General features: G+C 27.3%; 1 protein-coding gene across 2 annotated transcripts in view; it reads left to right on the top strand.

The window, feature by feature from the left end:
• The window catches only part of LOC111614587 (protein VAC14 homolog), a 68,927-nt gene that overhangs the window by 4,687 nt on the left and 42,319 nt on the right, over nucleotides 1-21,921 (top strand). For both annotated transcript variants that reach the window (XM_023355958.1, XM_023355959.1), the window contains exons 2-7: nucleotides 811-918; nucleotides 5,298-5,407; nucleotides 8,731-8,837; nucleotides 12,710-12,847; nucleotides 14,716-14,990; nucleotides 20,368-20,433. In XM_023355958.1, coding sequence (XP_023211726.1) covers nucleotides 853-918; nucleotides 5,298-5,407; nucleotides 8,731-8,837; nucleotides 12,710-12,847; nucleotides 14,716-14,990; nucleotides 20,368-20,433 — 762 coding nt within the window. In that variant the 5' untranslated portion in view covers nucleotides 811-852. The remainder of the gene's footprint in view (nucleotides 1-810; nucleotides 919-5,297; nucleotides 5,408-8,730; nucleotides 8,838-12,709; nucleotides 12,848-14,715; nucleotides 14,991-20,367; nucleotides 20,434-21,921) is intronic.

Genomic DNA, 21,921 nt, shown 5'->3' with positions numbered 1-21,921 from the left:
ATAATAGAGAGGTTGAGGCGCACGTTTTAAACGTGTAAACGTGTACGTGTGACGTTCGGTGCCGCTTTCCCATAAGCCTAAAAGTTTGACGATGGTATTTGAAATGTCGAGCGTGATTCCACCGACTATCCAAACACTATTGTCAAACTTTTAGGCTTACGGGAAAGCGGCGCCGAACGTCACACGTACACATTTACACGTTTAAAACGTGCGCCTCAACCTCTCTACTAATTACACAATATAATGTAATAAGAGTTAATAAAACTCTCTAATTTAATATATTTTTTCTTTTTCTTAATAAACAATTGTTTAAATGCTCATTCTGTATAATATCTAGAAAGATTAATAAAATATAATAAACATTATAAAAATGTTAAAATTTCAGTTATGTATTTATTTTATTTTTGCATATTTATTTTAAAAAAGTTGGTAATCTAAAAAAGTTTTGTTACTTTAATATATGTTTGAAGTTACTTAAATATATACATTTTTATCTTTCAAAAATATTCAAAAATTTACCCACAGTATTTGTAATGAAAATTAACTGAGTTTAAAAATTCTGTTTATACTTTATTGTTTGAAAAATTTATATGAAATATGAAAGTCTTGATGATTTATTCCCATTCTAATGCTTGATTTTTTTATCGTTATCAAAACTAATTAAACATATTTAGCATAAAATATCTCAAGAAAATATAAAAATTACCTCTAATAATATACTTAATTTTGTATTAAAAAGCATTAAGTGTAGGAAAATTTTTAGAAAGAACACAAAGAAACATTCTTAAAATATTTTTGAAATATTTACAGGATATTGTAACTGAAAGTTCTTCATTTGATTTAGTTGCATTTATGCCTCTTTTAAGAGAGAGGATTTATACAAAAAATCCTTTTGCCAGACAGTTTTTAGTTTCATGGGTAAGTAATTCTTTTTGTATGCTAAATGTATTTTAGACATAAAAGCTTTTATTTATTTATTTAGCGTATTTATTTATTTATTTTTTATTTCTAATTAGTATGAACACAAAAATATTTCAATATTATTCTAAATTAAAATTTTTTTAATGTATTAAACAATAATACAATTCAGCTAATAACAAATTTTAACCACCTAGTATTTTTTGTGTTGTTTTGTAATTATTAATTCAGTATTCATTAGTAATTTTATATCACAAACAATATTCAGTTAGTCTAGCTAATAAAGCTATGAGAAATAAGCTCAATCTGGATTAACAAATGAAATGGTTAAGTATGCAAATGATTATTTTACTTTATTAATTTCAATTATTCTTCAATCTATCAATCTATTCAGCCATTTTAATTAGTATTGATTAGCAAAGTTTTACTCTATTTATTTTTATCATTTATACCATGCATTATAATAATTAAAAATGTTACATTTTCTACATTTTACCATCATCTTATTTTTGATATTTTTCAGTAGCTTCAATTGAATCTGCAATAGCTTTGGTCACTCTGAGTAATTTTATTGTTTGAAGTTTCTGCATATAGTTTTCATTTTATGTGATAATTATATTAATAATGATATGGCTTTTAAATATTACTTTTTTTATTTTTATAATTTATATCTAAATAACTAAAACTTATCTGACATGAAAGTTTCTTTAAAATAAATTTTAGTAAATGTGAATTCTATTTATGTGAAAGTTTATTTTGTTAAATTTATTTTTAAAAATTTAATTCTTAGTTTTAATATATGAACTGTTTATTGCACTTAACAAATAACAGATTATTATTTAATATATTTAACAAAAATTGGGGATCTCGTATCTTCCATAGATAAAAACAATTATTTTACTCTAAGACAGTGGTAACCAAACTATGGCTCAAGCCAAATCTCTCTCATAGCACATGTTAATCTATCCTATGAACATGTTTGACACATCATTTATAAATGATAGAAATAGACCTACTTTTTGTGTATATGGAATATGCAAGGTATTTGTGGCCTGCCTATGTTCAATTTGGTCCATCAATTAAAATGTTTGGATACCATGGCTCTAAGATATAAGAAATATATATATATTTATTTATTTTAATTATTTATTTGTTGTCCATATGTTCAAACATTCATTCTGCTATTTTTTCATATGATTATTCAATTTTATCCATATATAATATCATTTAAATAATGTAACATAAAAAATAGAATTATTTTAAGTGTTAATATTTGTTATGTCCATTCAACTATTTATGTCCATTTCATTCAATTCTTGGTGTTCACTATTAAGGAAGAAATGTAATTTAATTTATTTTTTTGTAAATGATAGCATTATATTTAAAACAGAACAAAAATGAAAATCATATTCTAAATTTACACAATATATCCTGAAATTAGAGCAATTTGTAGACATAACACAACTTCCATTTAAAATTAGTTTAAAAAAATTGTATTTCTACCATAAACACACAATTAATTATTAATGTAAAAACTTTGTTCCAGAAAGATTAGAGATTTTAATCTTTTTAAATTAAAGAGATTATTTATATCAATGTTTCACTGCTTTAAAGATGAAAACAGATTCAGAAATTAAATTTTAAAACATCATTGTTTGTCAGTGTATAAAACACCATTTCATCAAACTGTATTTAATTACTTTTTAGTTTTAGATTTATTTTTAAGAGTACATTATTCAAACTAAAACATAATTGCTATTGTTAGAATCTTAACAGCCAGAATAGAATTTTATTCTAGATGTTAAGAATTTAGGTTCTGTCTTTAATAAGAAATTAAATTAACTTTTCCAAGATAAAAAGAAAAAACAGTTTTTCTCATAATTGTTTTCCTGTAGATTAACAAATTAAATATTTATTAATATGACACATTTAAATTAGACAAAAACTAGTAAAATTAAGATAGAAATAGAAAAAAGGAGTTAAATAGTATAATACAATATCCCCTAAATTATTTAATGCTGCTGTAGAGGTGGTCTTTAAAATTCTAAATTGGAATATGTATGGAATATCAATAAATGGAACAAAACTCAACCATCTCAAGTTTGCTGATGGCATTTTTCTTATTTTAGAGAACTCAGAGACTTAAAAAATATACTAAATGACTTAAATTCAGCTATTTAAAAAAATAACATAGTATTCAAAATTAATATGGATAAAACTAAAATCATGGTTTTATCTGTATTAAAAAGACAGCAGAAGAAAAAATATTTATTTTAGAAAATCACACTATTGAAAGAGTTAATGAAAGTACCTGGGAAAAATCATAATGCTTAACTTAAATAACAATAAGGAAATAGAAGCAAAGATCAAAACAGGATTGATTAACCTTGGTAAATTAAGTTACATCTTCAAAATTCAGGATATCCCCACTGCCTTAAAAAGAAAAGTTTTTGATCAATGCATTCTACCAAATATGACTTATTGATATGAAACCTGGACAATGACAACAACCAGTAAGAAGAAACTTTGAAAAGCTAGAGAGCAATGGAAAGATTAATAATTGATGTGAGTTGAAAAGACAAAGTCAAACACCTAGATTAGGAAAAAATCAGTATGGAACTGCTAGAAACATTAGATATAATATAGGAAATATATGTAATATAGGAAAAATATATGGTCAGTGTCTGTAGAGCCCCCAATGCAGATGCAAGGCTGAATACAATGGGGTGTCAGCTGGTACCCCAGGGGAATTGTTTACAGCACCCATTATATCATATGGATACCTTCCAGCTTTCAGCACAATGCCTCCCATTTTGGCATTGGCAGGTATCCTTCTTAGTTGGATATGGCAAAAGGCACATGTAAAAACCCCTACCATTACATTGTAGCGCAGATCACCAAGCTTCTACCACAACAAGGTGGAGACAGTGGAGAAGTGGACATGTTACTAAATAGAATACATTATTACAGCATTAAAATCAAAAGTATTGCCATGCATAGAAGTACAAATCATTATTACCATATTTACTTAAATCAACACTTTTTCAGGTTTATATGTCTTTGAAAATAGGGTACATATTACATTTAATGTGTCATATGTAGAAACTTCTAGTACCATGTGTGTTATTTCTTTGTCATTAATTCTATAACATCATTCTAATGATTTTATTAGACCAATATTTGTAATAGAAAATACTTAAGAGGTCAGTTCAGTTCAGTTCAAAATCATTAGTGTATTACCATAACATGGTAAGTACTTTGATGAAAAGCCCAAAAAAAAGTTGTGCTCTTTCAAGAAATGCATTAAATAGCACTGAGTATAATTGCACGTGAAAATTGAATCCAAGAGGTTTCCAATTTCAATATCACAGAAAACAATGATATATAACTTACTTTATTTGTAATAAATACTGAATATTTCTGTTGACATAAAGTTGTCTATTTAAAAAAGAAATTATGAGTGAGCATATAGAAATTAAGATAAGTCTTAGATTTGATGGTTTCTTATATTTGAGTAAATACAGTATCTTATGATTATTCTTGCTTTTAACTATTGGTTAATTCATATTAAATTTTAAGATATATTAATAAAATAAGATATTGAATATTTTGAAAAGCCACTACTTTAGTTTGCTAATAATTATTTGTTAGAATAAAATTAATTTGCATATAAATATTTTCTTAATATTTAGTCAGTATTATAAAGAAATTATCTTACAGAAAAATTGAAGATTATTGTAAAACTGAGTGAAGAATATAAATACAGTATTGAAAAAATTCAGGATTTATAAAAATTAAATAGTGGAAAAAATTTGTGATATTTATAAAAATTTTAAGAGAAATATTTATTAATTAAATAAAATTAGTTATTAAATGTTGGTTCATAATTTTACTAATTTATTGGAATACATAACATGGCCATGATTTATGTTGTCTTATTTTTCGTGATTTTGAAATATTGTGCCCTTGTGTGTAATAATTACACATATAACAACATTTCTTTGTTAAAGTGATGATAGCAATTAAATGAATATTATTGATATTGTCTGTAAAACTTACAATAATGCACTATACAGTATATTCAGAGTTAAAATATTCAATGAGTGATATTTACAATTATTTTTAATTTTTTAAAAAATTTTTCTAATCCAAATTTCATGAAAAATTATAATTAATTTTGTATTATTTACATTAATTATAAAAAGTTTTCTTAATTTATATGATAAAGTAAACATGAAAATTACTACATTGGTGACTATTTATGTGATTCATTAATCATGACTGTTTTATGTTTCAACTACTGTACTCATATATACATACATATATAATATATTCAATGAAGAAGTATATATTTTAATACTATTTTATAATTTTTACAGATTTCTGTTTTAGATGCAGTTCCTGATATTGATATGCTAATATTTTTGCCTGAAATCCTTGATGGATTGTTTCGAATATTAGGTGATCCAACTATGGAAATAAGAAAAATGTTAGTATTTGTATTTTTTATGGAATCATAACTTATTACAACATAAATATATAATGGCTTTTAATTTCTTGTGAATGCTAAAAGTAAAATTTTTCTGAATTTCTTTTAATTTATTTGCTGTTAGCAGTTAAAGTTTTTTATTTAATTGAACAACAAAAGGCAGTCATATAGTTGCCAATGTGTATGAAATATTAGAAATTGAAATACAAATAACCCCTATGTAATACAGTAGTTGGGTTCTGTAAAAGTGCCATGTTATGTGAATCCATGCTATACAAAACAAAGGACTAGCACAAAACATAGGGTTAAATTCCAAAAGTTAGCAAAAGTTATATTCTCAGATAAAAGTTTAAGATCACTGTCTTTTGGCGTTAATAAAGTTTTGACAAGTAAAGCATAAAAATAAACACAAAATATCTTACAAGCACTTTTGACCTGTATTAATATCAAAAGACAAGTGATCTTAAACTTTATCTGATAAAAATCTAGCATGACAAAATAATAATTTCTTTCATACATGTACTATTCTTTTTTGTATTAAGAGAAATATGTTTATTGAAGTAATCAATAAGTAACTAACAATACAAAAGTATTGCATGTTAAAATTAATTTCTTCTACACTTCTAAACACTGTTAAATGAAAACGTTTTCTTTTTGGCAAAATATCATCTCCTTCTGAACTTTCCTGTTGACCTAAATCTGAAGTATCAGCAACATCTTGATTTTTTTATACTTTTTTGTAAAATTAATATTTTCATTCATTTACATTTATCTAAAAGATCTTTAAAAACTTTGTCTTTTTATGCAGTAACTTTTAATTTAATCTACAAAAACAGAACACAGTGACAGATTTTTGGGTTCATTCAGCAATGACAGCAACACCTGATTTATAGGAAAATTAGAATAGGAAGCTAAGAAGAAGAAAATTGTACAATCAGTTTTTATTGAAGAAAACTGGATGAAAGACATGAAACAACATTGAAAATTTCAATATTCTAAAATTTATAGGCAAATACGAGACAACACACATGCTTGCTTAAATAAAAAAAATATCAAATGACAATGTTTACACTTAAAAATTGTGACATTTTGCATGGGAATGTCTCCAATTCTCAAACCACATTAGAGCAAAACTGTGTTGTAGAAATGCCATGTTGTACGAGGGATTACCTGTATTCTTAGAATTTATTGAAAATACTTTATATGAAATAATAAATATTGTTGTAATTTTTATTTAAATATTAATTCTATATTACTTAAATAAATATTCATAAATTCCAAAATTATAAAAATATTTATAAATGCAATGATATATAATAGCTCAATTTTACAATGGTCTTTGAATTATTTCTACTATTTAGTTAAACCATAAGTTTTAAAAAGTAAAAATTTTTATTTGTGTTATTTTTAAATTTTAAAAATCTTATCTAAATTTTTAAAGTAAGATATTTCATCATTTTGTAATGTAAATATTAATTTGACTTTGTTCAAAAATCTCATTTGAATGATGAAATATTTTAGAAATATTTTTAAAACTATTATTAGATTAAATTTCATCAATTTCTAAAATAATTCTATTTATTGAATGGTTTCTTTCTACATTAAACTTTGTGTCTTTTTTTAAAATTTAAAAACACTATGTTGGCTGATAATGTAATTTTATGTTATGCATACTATAACCATTTTTTTTTTTTTTTATCAAAGGCAAAGACCCTAAAATCAACTTTTTTATAAACCTTTAATCTTCAGGCTAAAAAATGTTTAAAAATTTATTATAAATGAATATTTATTTATATTTGTGTACCTGATACCTGTATATATATATATATATACATACATACATATACATACATATATATATATATATATACTTTGATTAATGCAGTTAATTAATTCCTTGATGATACTGCATATATCTAAATTGCATGCATGAATCAAATACAGTGGTATCTTGTTAGTCAATCAGAACAAATTTTTGGTTAATAACAAATATGTGGGCTGCAATTTTCAAAAATTATAGACCTATAAATTCCCACTGTCATCCATCCGTCTTTCTTTAATCTCAAGGACAGAGTTAGATAGATGAAATCCGAGACCAGATATGGAAACCTTAGCATCAGGAGGCCCCAATTAGCTATATATGAACCTCCAATGCAAATCAGATGTCATGTTATTTCAATTCAAAAACTTTTCCCTGTAAGGAGTTAGATAGATGACAGCATGACTATTGCTAATAGGAAAAGTATGATATACAGGGCAAGAAATGATTAATTTGAGGTGGAGAGCGTATATTTTAAATTGAATAAATTAAAACCACGATTAAAAATTGCAGCCCAACCTTGTGACAATGTCATAATAAATAATCACTAATTTTATTTTAATTTTGTCATCAGTAAAAATGTTTTCTGTGATAAAAATGAGTAACTAATTTAAAAATAAAATGAAACTTTAGAGTGCCCTTGGGGATTAAGAAAAGGGCAACTTGACGATGAAGGGGGGCATGTGTCCCAAATGCTCCAATGTAAGTAAGGCACCCCTGTATATATGTAACCTTAAATTTTAGTTTAGCATAATTTCAACATTACATTCATTATCCATATCTACAATATTAGAATATTTATTTTGGAGATGAAAAGAATTATATCTCATAACCAAATGTAATAAAATACCTCATTCAACTTGTACCGTTTTTTCGTTTAATGATAAACAAATGTTTTTGATTTAGGCAAGATCTTCCTTGGGTTTATGTAAAATGGAATGTGTTTTAAAAAAAATGAAATTTTTGAATACATAAAATACAAAAAAATTGAGCAGTATTAATGTAACTACAGGAAAAGTACAAGGAAGATCTCGCCTAGATTGAAAATGTTTGTCTTTAAACATTTGTTTATCATTGAACAGTACTGGAAACAAAAAAGGCTCTAAGTTGAATGAGGTGTTTTATTAGTATTACTCTCCAGTTTCAACAATACTGGAAACTGATTTGTATGTAAAACTGCATTGAGATAAATATCTAGAAAAATATGTCTGATTCATCCTTGATATGAAATAGATGATTTTGGTTTGTTCATAAATAATTTATTAGTTAGACTTTATTTTGAATTTGCTTTCACTGTTTTGATAGTATGATATTTTAATGTTAATAATTACCTAATTATATGTATGTTTAAAATTTTGTAATGTAATTAAGCAATTAGATAAAAATATTAAAATATATTGCAATTATTATTAATTATTATTAAAAAAAATTATTAATTATGCTGATATTAATATTGGTGTTGTAATTGTTGTTATTCATAAATCAAATTTAAAACTTTTTGAAGGTGTGAAACTGTTTTAGGAGAGTTTTTACGAAACATAATAAGAAATCCTCAGAAAGTAGACTTTGCTGCAATGGTTAATATATTGATAATTCACTCACAATCTTCTGGTAAGAGATGATTTTTTAAGTTAATATTTTATTATTACTATAATAAGGATGGAAACTATTTTTTAAATTAAAATATTAATGTTATATTTGCTCTTATGCCAATAAAAACAAAAACCAAACAAACATTATGTTAATTCTCAAACATTCTGTATGTAGACACTACATAGTAAAAATTATGTTCTGCTTTTGTAAAAAGGGCTGGCGAAATTAAATTTAATAAAATTAAAAACTTTGTAAAAGATACTAAAAATATCTTCACTTATCGCCATGTCCAATCACCAGGTGATAAGTGAAGATATTTTTAGTATCTGTTATAAGATTTTTAATTTTGCCAGCTCTTTTTACAAAAGAAATATTATATTTTTAATTGTGTTGGGATTGTCACCTGTGGACTTTTAGACTGTTTTACATAATTTTGCAGAGGCGTAGCCTCTAAAGAAAGGTCGTCTCTGCGATGAAGAATGGTTGTTCCTGGTGATTGGACATGGCAATAAGTGAAAATATTTTTAGTATCTGTTACAAAATTTTTAATTTTATTAAATATGTTCTGCTTTGTTTATTATTTTATATTTCATAAAATTAAAATAAAAGATGCTCTTAAGAAAGAATGAAAACAGTTTTGAATTAAAAAAAAATCGGTTTTCTGAACTCAACAATAACATTATAAAACTACAAGCCAACCAATGCCATATGTCATTGGGCTAGAAGACAACTATAATACTAATAAATTATGAAACAATTTGGTACTAGAGGGAGGCATTAGGTGCCATCTCTTAATAAATTTAATAATTATAATTTTTAAGTAAATAATTTAAGTAATTTAGAACTACTGGAAGAAAAGAATTGGCCCAGAGCAGGACTTTAATTTACAACTCCTACTTACCGTGCAGATGCATTGCCAATTTTGTTACCCAGACCTTCAGTCTGATCTTGTCTTCCAGTATATATATAATTACGTTATAATCAATGTTCTTCCAGTATATATATAATTACATTATAATCAATGTTCTTCCAGTAGTTCTAAACTATTTAATTAAAAAATTATAATTATTAAATTTATTAAGAGATGGCACCTAATGCCTTCCTCTAGTACCAAATTGTTTCATAATTTATTAGTATTATAGCTGTCTTCTAGCCTGATGACATACAGCATTGCTTGGCTTATAGTTTAAACAAAATGTATTTAAGCAAAAGGATTTAATTTTAAATAAAAATTTACATATAATTACAAGAATTTTAAAATTTTCTAACAAGTATGATTTAACAAAGTTCCTGATTTAAATCATTTATAAGATTTGAAATTGCAGAAAAAGTTAATAGACAATGATTATATTTTTTTTAGGACAGTATAATTGTTTGACTTATAATTGCTGTAATAGATTTTGAATCCCATTATAAATGACATTAATATCATCAATAAATCAGCAAAGAGTAAGGTTTAAAAAAAAAAAACAAATGCTCATAGTACTTTCATTCCATTTATCTTACATACATTGATGTTTAGTGTATTTGAATCCTATTTTGGACAGATGCTTTCTGGATATATAGAAATTTAATTACAAAAAATCTACCCACACAGTTGTCAATCAGCATTATAGAAAAGATCTATTTTGCAAGTACTTTTGACTGTACATAACTGCCCTCTTCAGTCAATATCATTTATAGTTACTGAACGTTTCAATTTGAAAAATAGAATACAAACAGCAACAAACGTTTTTCAAAATTGTTCCTCAGGTACAAGCATGAACATAAAAGACTATAAAATTACAAAATTATACACTACCAAAAAAATCGGAGTATACAAGGAATAATACTAATAAAAGTTACCAAATTAAAATAGAAAAATAATTAGATACACAGTAGTGCCATCAATGAAACAAGATGTTTTATTGTGAAATATGAATTTACAAGTTTATAAGCTTAAATAGCACTATCCACAGCTCATTACATATTTTCTGGGTTTTCAAGAAGTATGGTTATATATTACCACTAGTGCCCCAGTCCACATTACATAGGACCCTTTGCAACAACAGAGATGATGATGCACTTTTTGAAAAATTTGGAGTATATGCTATACCCTTACAAAATATGCTAACTTGGTCAAAGCTGTTATATATTGGGACAACTGCTAGAATGCTTTATGAATGTGATATGATTATGAGTATGATTGAGAGATAGGAGTATAATAGGTGTGCAACAGAACTACAAACGGATTTTTATAATGTCTTTTTCATATTGAGGTGTCAAGAGCCTCCAAATAGAGGTTGACTCTATCACAGTTCTCATCATACTACATAAAATTACATTAAGATAAATTAAACAAACTTCAGTAAGAAACATGTATGATTTATCACAAAACATAACCACTTATTATGCCATAAATATTTATTATTCTAATGTTGTTGATCTTCTTAATTGACCTTCAGGAGATATTTGAATTTTACAATTTAAAAGAAGAAAAAATCTTCCTTTTATGATTAAGAGTAAGATTTACCAATAAACAAACATTTTCAATAGCTTTCAGCTATCATCATTAGATTAAGCATCAGTGTTCAAAAATAGAACATAACATTAAATGTCACACTTAGTTCGTCAATGTATTCCAATTGTTAGTTAGATGTGTTATCTGTGACTGGGATGGTATAAACTTCTGTCAGTAGGTGTTCATACCAGTTCTTGGAGTTCCTCAATAATGAATATACTGAGGGGTTATGTTTAAAAACCCACACATATATATATATATATATATTGTTAGCTCTTGCTTTTTCTATTCAAGTTTGTTTGAGATACTGGTTATACCTTAGGGACTTGTATGGTTTGTTCTCCTTGCTGAAGTTAGTGTTATGTGAGGAATAGAACCTGATAAAACCTTTGATTATTGTTCGATGGTAATAGTGTTTGAACTCCTGTGCCATGTCTTCATTGTTTGAAATGTGGGTAAAGGCTATTCTAACAAGAGTTCTGAAGGCTACTACAAAAAACCTTTACACTATTTTGTATGCATTTGGCAGCTTCTTAAGACAAATTCACATTTACAATATTAGCTTATAGCTTTTATATATATATTATAGCCTTAGCCCTCCTAGCCATAGAACCAAGATCCAAGCATACTTATATGAGGCCTGACTTCTACATCTATCCATAGAGCTTCCATTCCTCAAACAGTTCAAAATATTAGAAATGTATAGAGCTTATAAGAAAAATTTTGAAATTAATTTTAAAACTACTAACATCCTACGTCGGACCTGGAGATCTTTGAGGTCCCATTTTAATTTTTCTACATTACTAAAGCAACAACCAATCACATGATGTTTCACTATCATTTAAAAATCAATATTTGATGTTATGTTCTATTTTTGAATACTGTTGCATAACCTGACGATGATAACTGAAAGCTATTGAAAACATTTGCTTATCAGTAAGTCTTACATGTTTAGGCATAAATTAATTCAAACTCCAGTAAAGAGTTTGGATTAATTTGTGTCTTGTTTATAATTATTCAGTTTTTTGTGTTGGTTGTATTATATCAAATTACATTATCTGTTCCCAAGGTGTAAAAAAAAATTTGTGAAGACATTTTTCTTTATTTTAGTGTTTTTTTCTGAACTTTTGAATTTCATTTTATAACTTTATAATTGTTTTTCATTAATCGACAATATGGTAATGTGTCTGCTCTATCAATATAATAATACTTGTAAAAACTTTCAATGTTTAGCTTATAAAACAACATTATGTGAACAGATAAATTTCTTTCAAAATAAAATTATTTTTAGAAATTAATTGATGATATATGTTTAGACTAATCCATAAAAAAACTGTAGAATTGGTTTCAAGAATCATGCATAAATAATTATACAATTTTTTTTATGTAGAAGAATTAGTACAATTTACTGCAATTATGTGGGTTAAAGAATTTGTCAGTTTAGCAGGACGCATTCTTTTACCATTTGCTTCTGGAATTTTGGCTGCTGTATTACCAAATTTAGCTCATAGTGATGATGATAGAAGAAGTATCCTTTTTTTGTAATTTTAATTAGATCTCTCACTAATTTGATATAATAGGTTTTTACAGTACTGTACTTCAAATTAAGTTTTAATTTATAACTATAGAAATATTTCATAATAACAGAATTAACCTTTTAAACCAGCAGAAAATTATTTTACTTTATTAGTACCTTAAGTCTAAATGCTGATCATGGTCAGATCTACTTAATAACTAAAATGGAACATAACATTTGTCAGAAAAAATACCAACCAATGAATCTTATAAATGAAATTCCAGTATAGTTTAATGAAGATAAAATACAAATGTTTTCAATCTTCATAGATCTTCAAGTTAATGTGTTCCAAAATGGAATGCAGGGAAAGGAACATTTTAAAATTATTTGAAAATGTTCAAATACATAAATAATGCACAAGTGTACATAATTTAATACAAAATAGCATAAATTCTGTAACATAAAATAAGTATAAATGAGAATTTTCAAAAATATTTTTGTATTGACTGTCATGTTTGTATAAAGATTGCCATGCATGTGATAATCATTCTTTATTCTTGAAATTGATGCAAATTAATTGTGGGCAATGTGGGAGATATGTTGTCCCAGTAAATTAATTGTGAGTAATTCACCCACAATTAATTTACTGGGACAACATATCTCCTATCCTTCCTCAACGACACCATCAAGTATGGCCCCATATTTGCACCCAAATCACAGGATTGCTACCATGAAGACATTGTGCCAAACATTGAAAAGCTCATCATTGACATGGATGAATGCCAAAAGGAACTTTATTGATGGAAAGTGACCTTCAGAATGAAATCGTCCAAGGAGAATTGCCAGGAAGAAATCACATGGAAACTTCTATGAGAGAGCAAGAAATGGATGTCTGACAATCATCATCATGCTAAAAGCTGATAAAAGTAGATCAATGGTATTGTTGAAAGAAGACAAATACAAAGCCCTTTTAAACCAATTTACTTTTAAAACCAACTTGCTGCAAACAGATTGAAAATAATTATGTCAACAAATTGCTTAGATGCGTCATTAGACTCGCATATACAGCATGCGCAAAAATTGACAGAGCAATTGACTTTTCCTGATATCTCTAAACTGTTTGCATTTGCAAAAACCCACAAGCTGGGCAACACTATATGACCTATTGTCGATAAGGCTAAATTGCCTACTAGGCTTTTAGAAAACCAGATACATAATTTACTCAGAGAACATTTAACTTGTACCTCTCAATTTTTAAAAACCTTTCTATTCATTTAAATATTTAAATTCTTAATATTTCAACATATTCAAATGTTTGTTCCATTTTAGTTATTAAGTAGATACAGTCGACCCCGTATAACACTGTTGATTTTTCCGTTTTATATGAATTCCGTGTTGTATGAGTCACTTAGATTTTACAAATACGTGTGCCGGGCTGTGAATGGCTCATGTATTTATAAAATCTAAGTGACTCATACAACATGGAATTCATATAAAATGGAAAAATCAACAGTGTTATGGGGGGGTCGACTGTATAATAATGATCTGTATTTAGATTTGAAAGAACTGATCAAATAAAATAATTTTCTGCTGATTTAAAAGATTGCTTTCCTTGCTGCCATTTGATTGTTCTATGGCTAGGAGGGCTAAGCTGCTGACAACTTAAATATTTATCAAATTTAAGCAGTTAATATTAATTTTCTTGAATTTTAATTTTAAAACAAGTAAAATACTCTGTGCCAAATTGCAACTCCTGACATGTACTCCTTCATACCTCTAAGGTGTGCAGCCGTTGACATCAGCACAATTTTAGAGACGAGACATAGTCTCATTAATAAATATTATATTAAAATTGTTTTATTTCTCAATACATTGATAAGATATATGTGAAACTGCTAAAGCTGTCAATTATAGTTTAATGCAACTGATCACTTTGGAAGATGATAGAGAACAACCTGATGGATCAGAATCGAAGGAGGATCTATCTCTTGAAATTACTGTTCAAACTCAAAAACCTAAAGATTGTGAAGATATCCAATTAGACTTAAGCCCTGTGGTAGAAGTTTTAACAAGGACATTGGATCATGAATCTGTGCATACGAGAATGGCAGTATTACGATGGATTTATCATTTGCACATTAAAATTCCTAATAAGGTATGTTGTTAAAGTAGTAATAATGACTGATATTTGTATCACTTTTGTATCAACTTACTGTAGAATAATTATAATATTGGATCTCAACTTTATTAACATTATGTCACAAAACTAATGAACCAGCAGTAAAAAACAACTACTTACTTTGAGAAGCAAATGTTTTTGTCCATTTTTAAAAGGACATCCTCAGGCTAGTGTTCTAAAATTTGAATTGCACACTTTTGAAACAAATCATAGACTTTACATAATTGATAGTTGCTGATTGGTGGAATGTTTGTATGTAACAACCTGCATGGAATATACTGAACTTCTGTTGAATTTATATATTTTTTCCAAATTTGAGATTGTGCTATTCTCTATAGTTGATGGCTTTTGGGCTGCCCTGTAGATCTTAATTAACTCCAGATATTTGATATGTGATATATTTGCTGTTGTATGTATTATTTTGGCTCAGTTGTAATGGACCTTTATGTCAGGATCCCTAGCATATGTTGACAGGCCAGTGGTTAATAGGCCTTTTGATACGTCAGCTCAGTTTTCTTTTAGACATCATTAGCTTCTATATACAGAGAAATAGCCTGCAACTACAACACCAATGCGACTTTCAGAAGGAGCCCATCCATATTTAATCTAATTAGAAATGCCAAAGATCTGCCAACTTGGCAATATTTGCCAGGGGTATATTCTGTTTCTTTACAGACAAGAGATCCAATGAAAAATTAGAATTTATAGGAGCCACATGTTGGCACATTACCACTTGTCTAAAGGAACATTGAGCTGACATATTAAAAGCCATCAACTAAAAAGAGAATAGCGCAATCCCAAACTTGGAAAAAATATATAAATTCAACAGAAGTTCAGTATATTCCATGCAGGTTGCTACATACAAACATTCCACCAATCAGCATCTATCAATTATGTAAAGTCTATGATTTGTTTCAAAAACGTGCAATTCAAATTTTAGAACACCAGCCTGAGGATGTCCTTTCAAAAATGGACAAAAATTCACTTCTCAAAGTGAATAGTTCTCTTTTTATTGCTAGTTCATTGGTTTTGTGATGTAGTGGATCTCTGATTAATATTACAGTAGAGTCATGAAAACTCGGCACTCGATAACCCGGCAGTCCGGATAACTCGGCCACACCCTGGCAGGGCAAAAAAAACCCCTAGTTAATTAATTTTAATTATAGACAGCTTTATGCCTCATAAAGTATTTTTCTGAGGTCTGTCTTATCAGGTATATTACTGTACACAGTATATTCATTAATTTTCATTTTCATGTAGTAAAGGCTTTGTGCCTTCATAAAGTACATACTTTTTCTTTGTTTAAGGGTATTTGGGCAGTTTATTCTCTGTTTTATTCTCAAGCAAACAATACATACAAGTACAGTACAGTACAGTATTTTCTGAGGAAACATTCGTACTTATTTTTTTTAACCCCATTTCCGATAACCCGGCATTTTCATAAACTCGCCCATCCTTCGGCCCACATTAGGCTGAGTTTTCGGGACTCTGCTGTAACTAGTATTGGGGTGTTGTTTTTATGTTAATGAATGTGCTGAATAACAATAGATTTTCATCAATTAAAACTGACATTTTATATAAAATTAAAAAGAAATTTCATATTTATGATTTTTCTCAAACTAATTGAAGAGCTTACAGTGGTACCTCAGGATACGAAATTAATTTGTTCCGAAACTGAGATTGTATCATGAAAATGTCGTAAGGTGAATCATTTTTCTCCATACGATTACATGTAAAACCAAATAATTCGTTCTAACGCGAAAAACATACTCAAATTAAAGCCAAGTAATACATTTAAAAAAATAACTGTAGTAAGAAAAACAAATGAAAAATGCGAACTAATGTAACGTCGTATGGTGAGTTTTTGTTCGTATCGTGGAGCAAAAATATGTTCGAATTTCATGTCGTATCCTGAAAATTTCGTATGCTGGGGCGTTCGTAACCTGAGGTACCACTGTATTTCCAAAGTGATGTATCTCCATTTTTTATTTTTTTTGAGTTCATAGCACCAACACATTGATAATATGCTTCTCTATAGTGCTACAAAAAATTTTTTTTTTAAAATGGGTGTTTTTCTGTTGAAAAATGTATCAAAAAATTGGTTTTCTTTCCAAATGTGACGTTTTTCATTTTGTTTTTATTTCCAAACTATCACATTTCCATAACAGCCAATTACAAAGTGTATATTGGTCACATGACTATTTCACAGTAATGACTGCTTTCTGAAGTGCAAGTGCTATTGTGTTTGATTGTTTTCTTAATTTTTCTTTAATAATGGCCACATTTTCTGAAGAAGTTCAAAAAATATTTAGTCAATATACTAGAAAGAGGTTGCGTCTTTATTTTGTAGAAATTTTTATAAGAAAAATCGAAAAATCAAAAAAATTTATTTGTTTTGTGATGATACAGTACACAAAAGAAAAATTATGCATTAGTAATGCTAAGTAAACTTTCAGATATATATAGTGTAATTTTTGAAATTACATATCCAGTGGTGTTCCATATCCATTTGAGATTACATATTTACCCACAGATAGAGCCTTTGGAAGGGTGGAAAAAATGTTAAGAAAAATTGAACTGCTTCTTTTACCATAAGACTACAATAAAATTTTTGAGCATATAGGACACAAATACATGTTCTTGATAAATACTGGCAACTTGGTAATTGGAAACTGGCAATTTATTCACACATTAAGTCAAAAATGGATTTTAAAATATACAAAATGAAAGTAATCAGAATAAAATCTAAATATGTTTGTTGCAAACAGTACTATTCGGATAGATCAGGGATGTGCAAACATACAATCTTAAAAAGAGGTAAAAAAAAAGGTCATATCTATTAGTTGATTTGTTATCATTGAAGAATAAAGTTAAGCTGGAAAAGATAGATGATGTGAAGAAACTTTTAAATAAACTAGGAATAAGTGATTGGCATGATGCAATGACATTTTACAAAAAGCGTTTTCTTGTTTAGAAAGTGACAGAACAATTACAATATGATTTTTATTAATTTTATGTAATCATTAACTTTTTTCTTTCTTCTGGAATTAGTATAGTTTTTTAAACATCATTTTTTATTATTTTCAGTCATATGAACAAGATTTGTATGATTTTAATTTTTGTTTTTATCATATTTTGTATATTCACTTTCTTGTTTTTATATATTAAAAGTTTTGACCATCTATTTGTTGTTTTTATTACATTATCCATTTAAATGCTGCAGTTTTGTTCCAAAGTAGGGTAAGTCCATGATTTGAAGTACAAAAACTACCATTTCCTGGTCGGAGACCTAGCTTTATCAAGGATGAGTCTAAGGAAACGTGTGGGCTTATGCGTTTTTGCAAGGTGAATATCCTAGGCGTGTCTGAGTGAGACCACCACCACTAAGGGGCAGTGGTGGCCTCACCAGACATGCCTAGGATAGTTGCCTTTGCAAAAACGCAAAAGCCCACATCTTCCTTTACTACCATTTCCTTTGCCTCAGGATTTTTTTCACTGTTAAACCTGTATTCAGAATATAAAAATAAAGCTCCGTACCAAAAATTAAGTTTTTTACCTTAACATTTAAAGCAATTATTTAAAATTTGTAGTTTTTGAAAATTTGTATTTCCTGGAGATACGTCACTTTGGAAATAAGCTCTTCAATTACGTTTAAAAATTTTATTTGAATACCTTGACCTGATAATTTTTTTATGTTTTCACTAACAAAGTGTAGTTTCAATATCACTTGATTGTTCATATTTCATGTTTATAATGTATTAAATATCTTTTAATATAAGAAATTCTTGAGCAATAGCTATAAATATTTTTATGAAAATAGAATACAGTCGACCCCACTATAACACAGGTTCATATAGTTCTGATTCCTATATGACGGCGAAAAAATTGCGACAGTATTCATACAAACACGCTAAAAAAACTCGTATAATTCAGTAAAACGTCATCACTGACTCGTATTGTAACAGGATTGCTCGAATCTAGACCAATAGCGGATATTGTAAAAACCATTGAGTTTAAATGAGCAGCAGACCTACTAAAAACCATTTATTATTTAATGTCCATAAAAATTATATTTATATTAATGACGTCTCAAAGTTCAGCGAATTTTTCGCAAAAAAAATAATTTATCAAGAAGCACGCGAGCTCCATTTGATGACAATCTCCACGACAAAAACAAGCTTAAGCAATAGTCGTTGAACAGTGCACACTTGGTAAGTAATCCTACAATTTTTTGTTTATAGCATAGTTTATATGGATTATTCCCAAAAAATTATATGTATTTTGGAAATGTTGAGTCAAATTAGTCTAGAATCAATTAATTTTATGGAAGAAAACCTTTCAAACAGCCGTAGTCTATAAACTACATAGTGCCGGGCTGTGATTGGCTCATGTATTTAAGGACTCTTAGATACATCAATTTCATAAAGAACGGAACATATCTACTGTGTTATAGGGGGTTGACTATATTTATTATTATGTTAAGAGCTATATCATTTATGATAAACAATGTTTATGATGTGATGCAAGACGACATTTAGAACTATTTGTTGAAACATACATTCAATGATTTTTGGTATTGATCAAATTCTTCAGTGCATTCTTGTGAGTATTGCCCAGGGGGTTGGTCTTCAATGCCCCCTAAATTTGCCTTAGACTAAAAAAGCCCCCTTAGATCTCTTCAATACCCACTGGTGGGTGGTACTGATTTTGTTGGAAATTGCTAGTTTAAAGGTTGGAAGTAGTAAGAGCATTTTTCTAAAGCTTTCAATAAATATAATTTACTAAAATTTAAAAATTTTGAAAAATTTTAGTTTGTTTTCATGTATTGTTGTTGTATACATACAACAACAATATATGGTTGTGTTTTAGTAGTATGTATAGTATCTTATATATATATACAAGATACTATACATACTACTAAAACACAACCATACCTTTAAATACAGTGCCAATTTTACTTCTTCAAAGTTTTCGGTCATTTTAAATGCCTTTCCTCAGGATAAAAACTTGCAATTTAAAAATAAGAAAGCTGTCCTCTGGAACATACTGCATCGTAACTCAATTGTCAGGACTTGGTGACTTTACATTATGGGGACTCTCAACATAGTACTATTACATGGATACTACTAATAATAGGTTATTAAATAGTAGTGCTCAGCCAGTGCTGATTTCTCCGTCAGAGCTTTCAGAGTTGAGTGACATTATCATCCAGTATTTATGCTGCTATATACATATAAAAGTTTTAAGTATAATTCTATATTTTTATTTAAAAGAATATTTAAATTTAATGTTAAAAAAATAAGAATAAAACTTATTTGCATTTGAAATTAATTTAAATTTTTTAACATTATAGATATTTTGTCATGTTGATGTTATATTTCCTAAACTGTTACAAACTCTTTCTGATCAGTCTAATGAGGTAAGAACAATTTATATATTATTGCTATTAAAATAAAATTTATTTTAATAATTAGGAAAATTTAAACTTTGCTCAATTATTATTACAAATATAAATAAATTACAGGATGGCAGTTAATTATCATACATATAGAATAAATACTAAACTAAAAATAATTGTCTTCATCTTTTTCATCTTTCAAGCCTTCATCAAACTATTTTTGGAACCTGAAAATGTGAAGAAGGATGAAAGTTTCAAGACACTTTTATTTTTAAAAGATAATCAATTATTATATTCAATTAGAAGAACTATAAAAAAACAAATAAAAAAAATTATATAAGATAAAACAAACTTTATCTTTAAAAATTTCACATTTTTTTTTTATTTTATAATTAAGCAGTTTTTAATATAATATAGATTTTGTTAAACTGGATTGGTCTCATTTTATAGCTGAACTATTTATACTTATTTTTTAAAACATATTTTATATTCTTTATTCCTGATGTAACAATATATAAATCTTACTTGATCATTACAAAAAAAACACAAAATGCTTTCTAATATCTTACAAATTTGGTAACAGTCAGATTGAAAGAAAATATAAAATTCTTTTAATTAAACTTCTTTATTTTCAGATTAAGTTGTTTAAAAAATTAAACTTGAATGTGAGTTAATATGCTAAACTATTAAAAATAAATAATAAAAATTAATTTGTTACAGTCTAAGTAAAAAAAAAAAAAAATAAAGGTATTTATATCTGTAAATTGAAAATTCAGTAGTGTATCATATAAACAATTCCTGATTCACTGAAATTATCTGTAAAATTGTTGAATTTTTTCTAAGATTAACATTAAAATATTTCATATAATGAAATTTTAAATGGTATTACATATTTGTATAAGTTGCTTAAATATGCTTAAATACGAGTATCCCTCATATAACTTGGTAGATATGTTCTGAAAAAGCTCTATTATGTGAATCCATGCTGTACAAAACAAAGAACTAATGCAAAACATAGCGTTATGTTCCAAAAGTTAACAAAAGTGTACTATTATTTTTAGTTACAAAAAGAAATATGTTTATTAAAGTAATCAATACTTTATTTCCAATCAATAATTAACTAACAACACAATTAAATGTATTGTTAATGTTTTTATCTTCACGACTAGGTGCATAGATAGACACAGCGCATTTCTACATCATTATTTGGAATATCCTATGGGCCGATACGCATTTTGGGCATAAGCCCCTCATCTGTCGGCATGACTTCTGGGATTTCTTATAGGTAGTGTTGACACGTATACATTCCGTTTAAAATTACTTATTTACAGTTAAAATAAGTAATATTTACAGTTAAAATAAGTCATTTTAAACGGAATGTATACATGTCAACACTACCTACAAGAAATCCCAGAAGTCATGCCGACAGATGAGGGGCTTATGCCCGAAACGTGTATTGGCCCATAGGATATTCCAAATAAAGATGATATAGAAATGCCCTGTGTCTAT

This window comes from Centruroides sculpturatus, unplaced genomic scaffold, assembly GCF_000671375.1.
Source record: "Centruroides sculpturatus isolate CEXI.00-Female unplaced genomic scaffold, Cexi_2.0 scaffold768, whole genome shotgun sequence".
NCBI lineage: Eukaryota > Metazoa > Arthropoda > Arachnida > Scorpiones > Buthidae > Centruroides > Centruroides sculpturatus.
The sequence above is the reverse complement of the archived record's forward strand: the minus strand, read 5'-3'. Positions and strand labels throughout refer to the sequence as shown.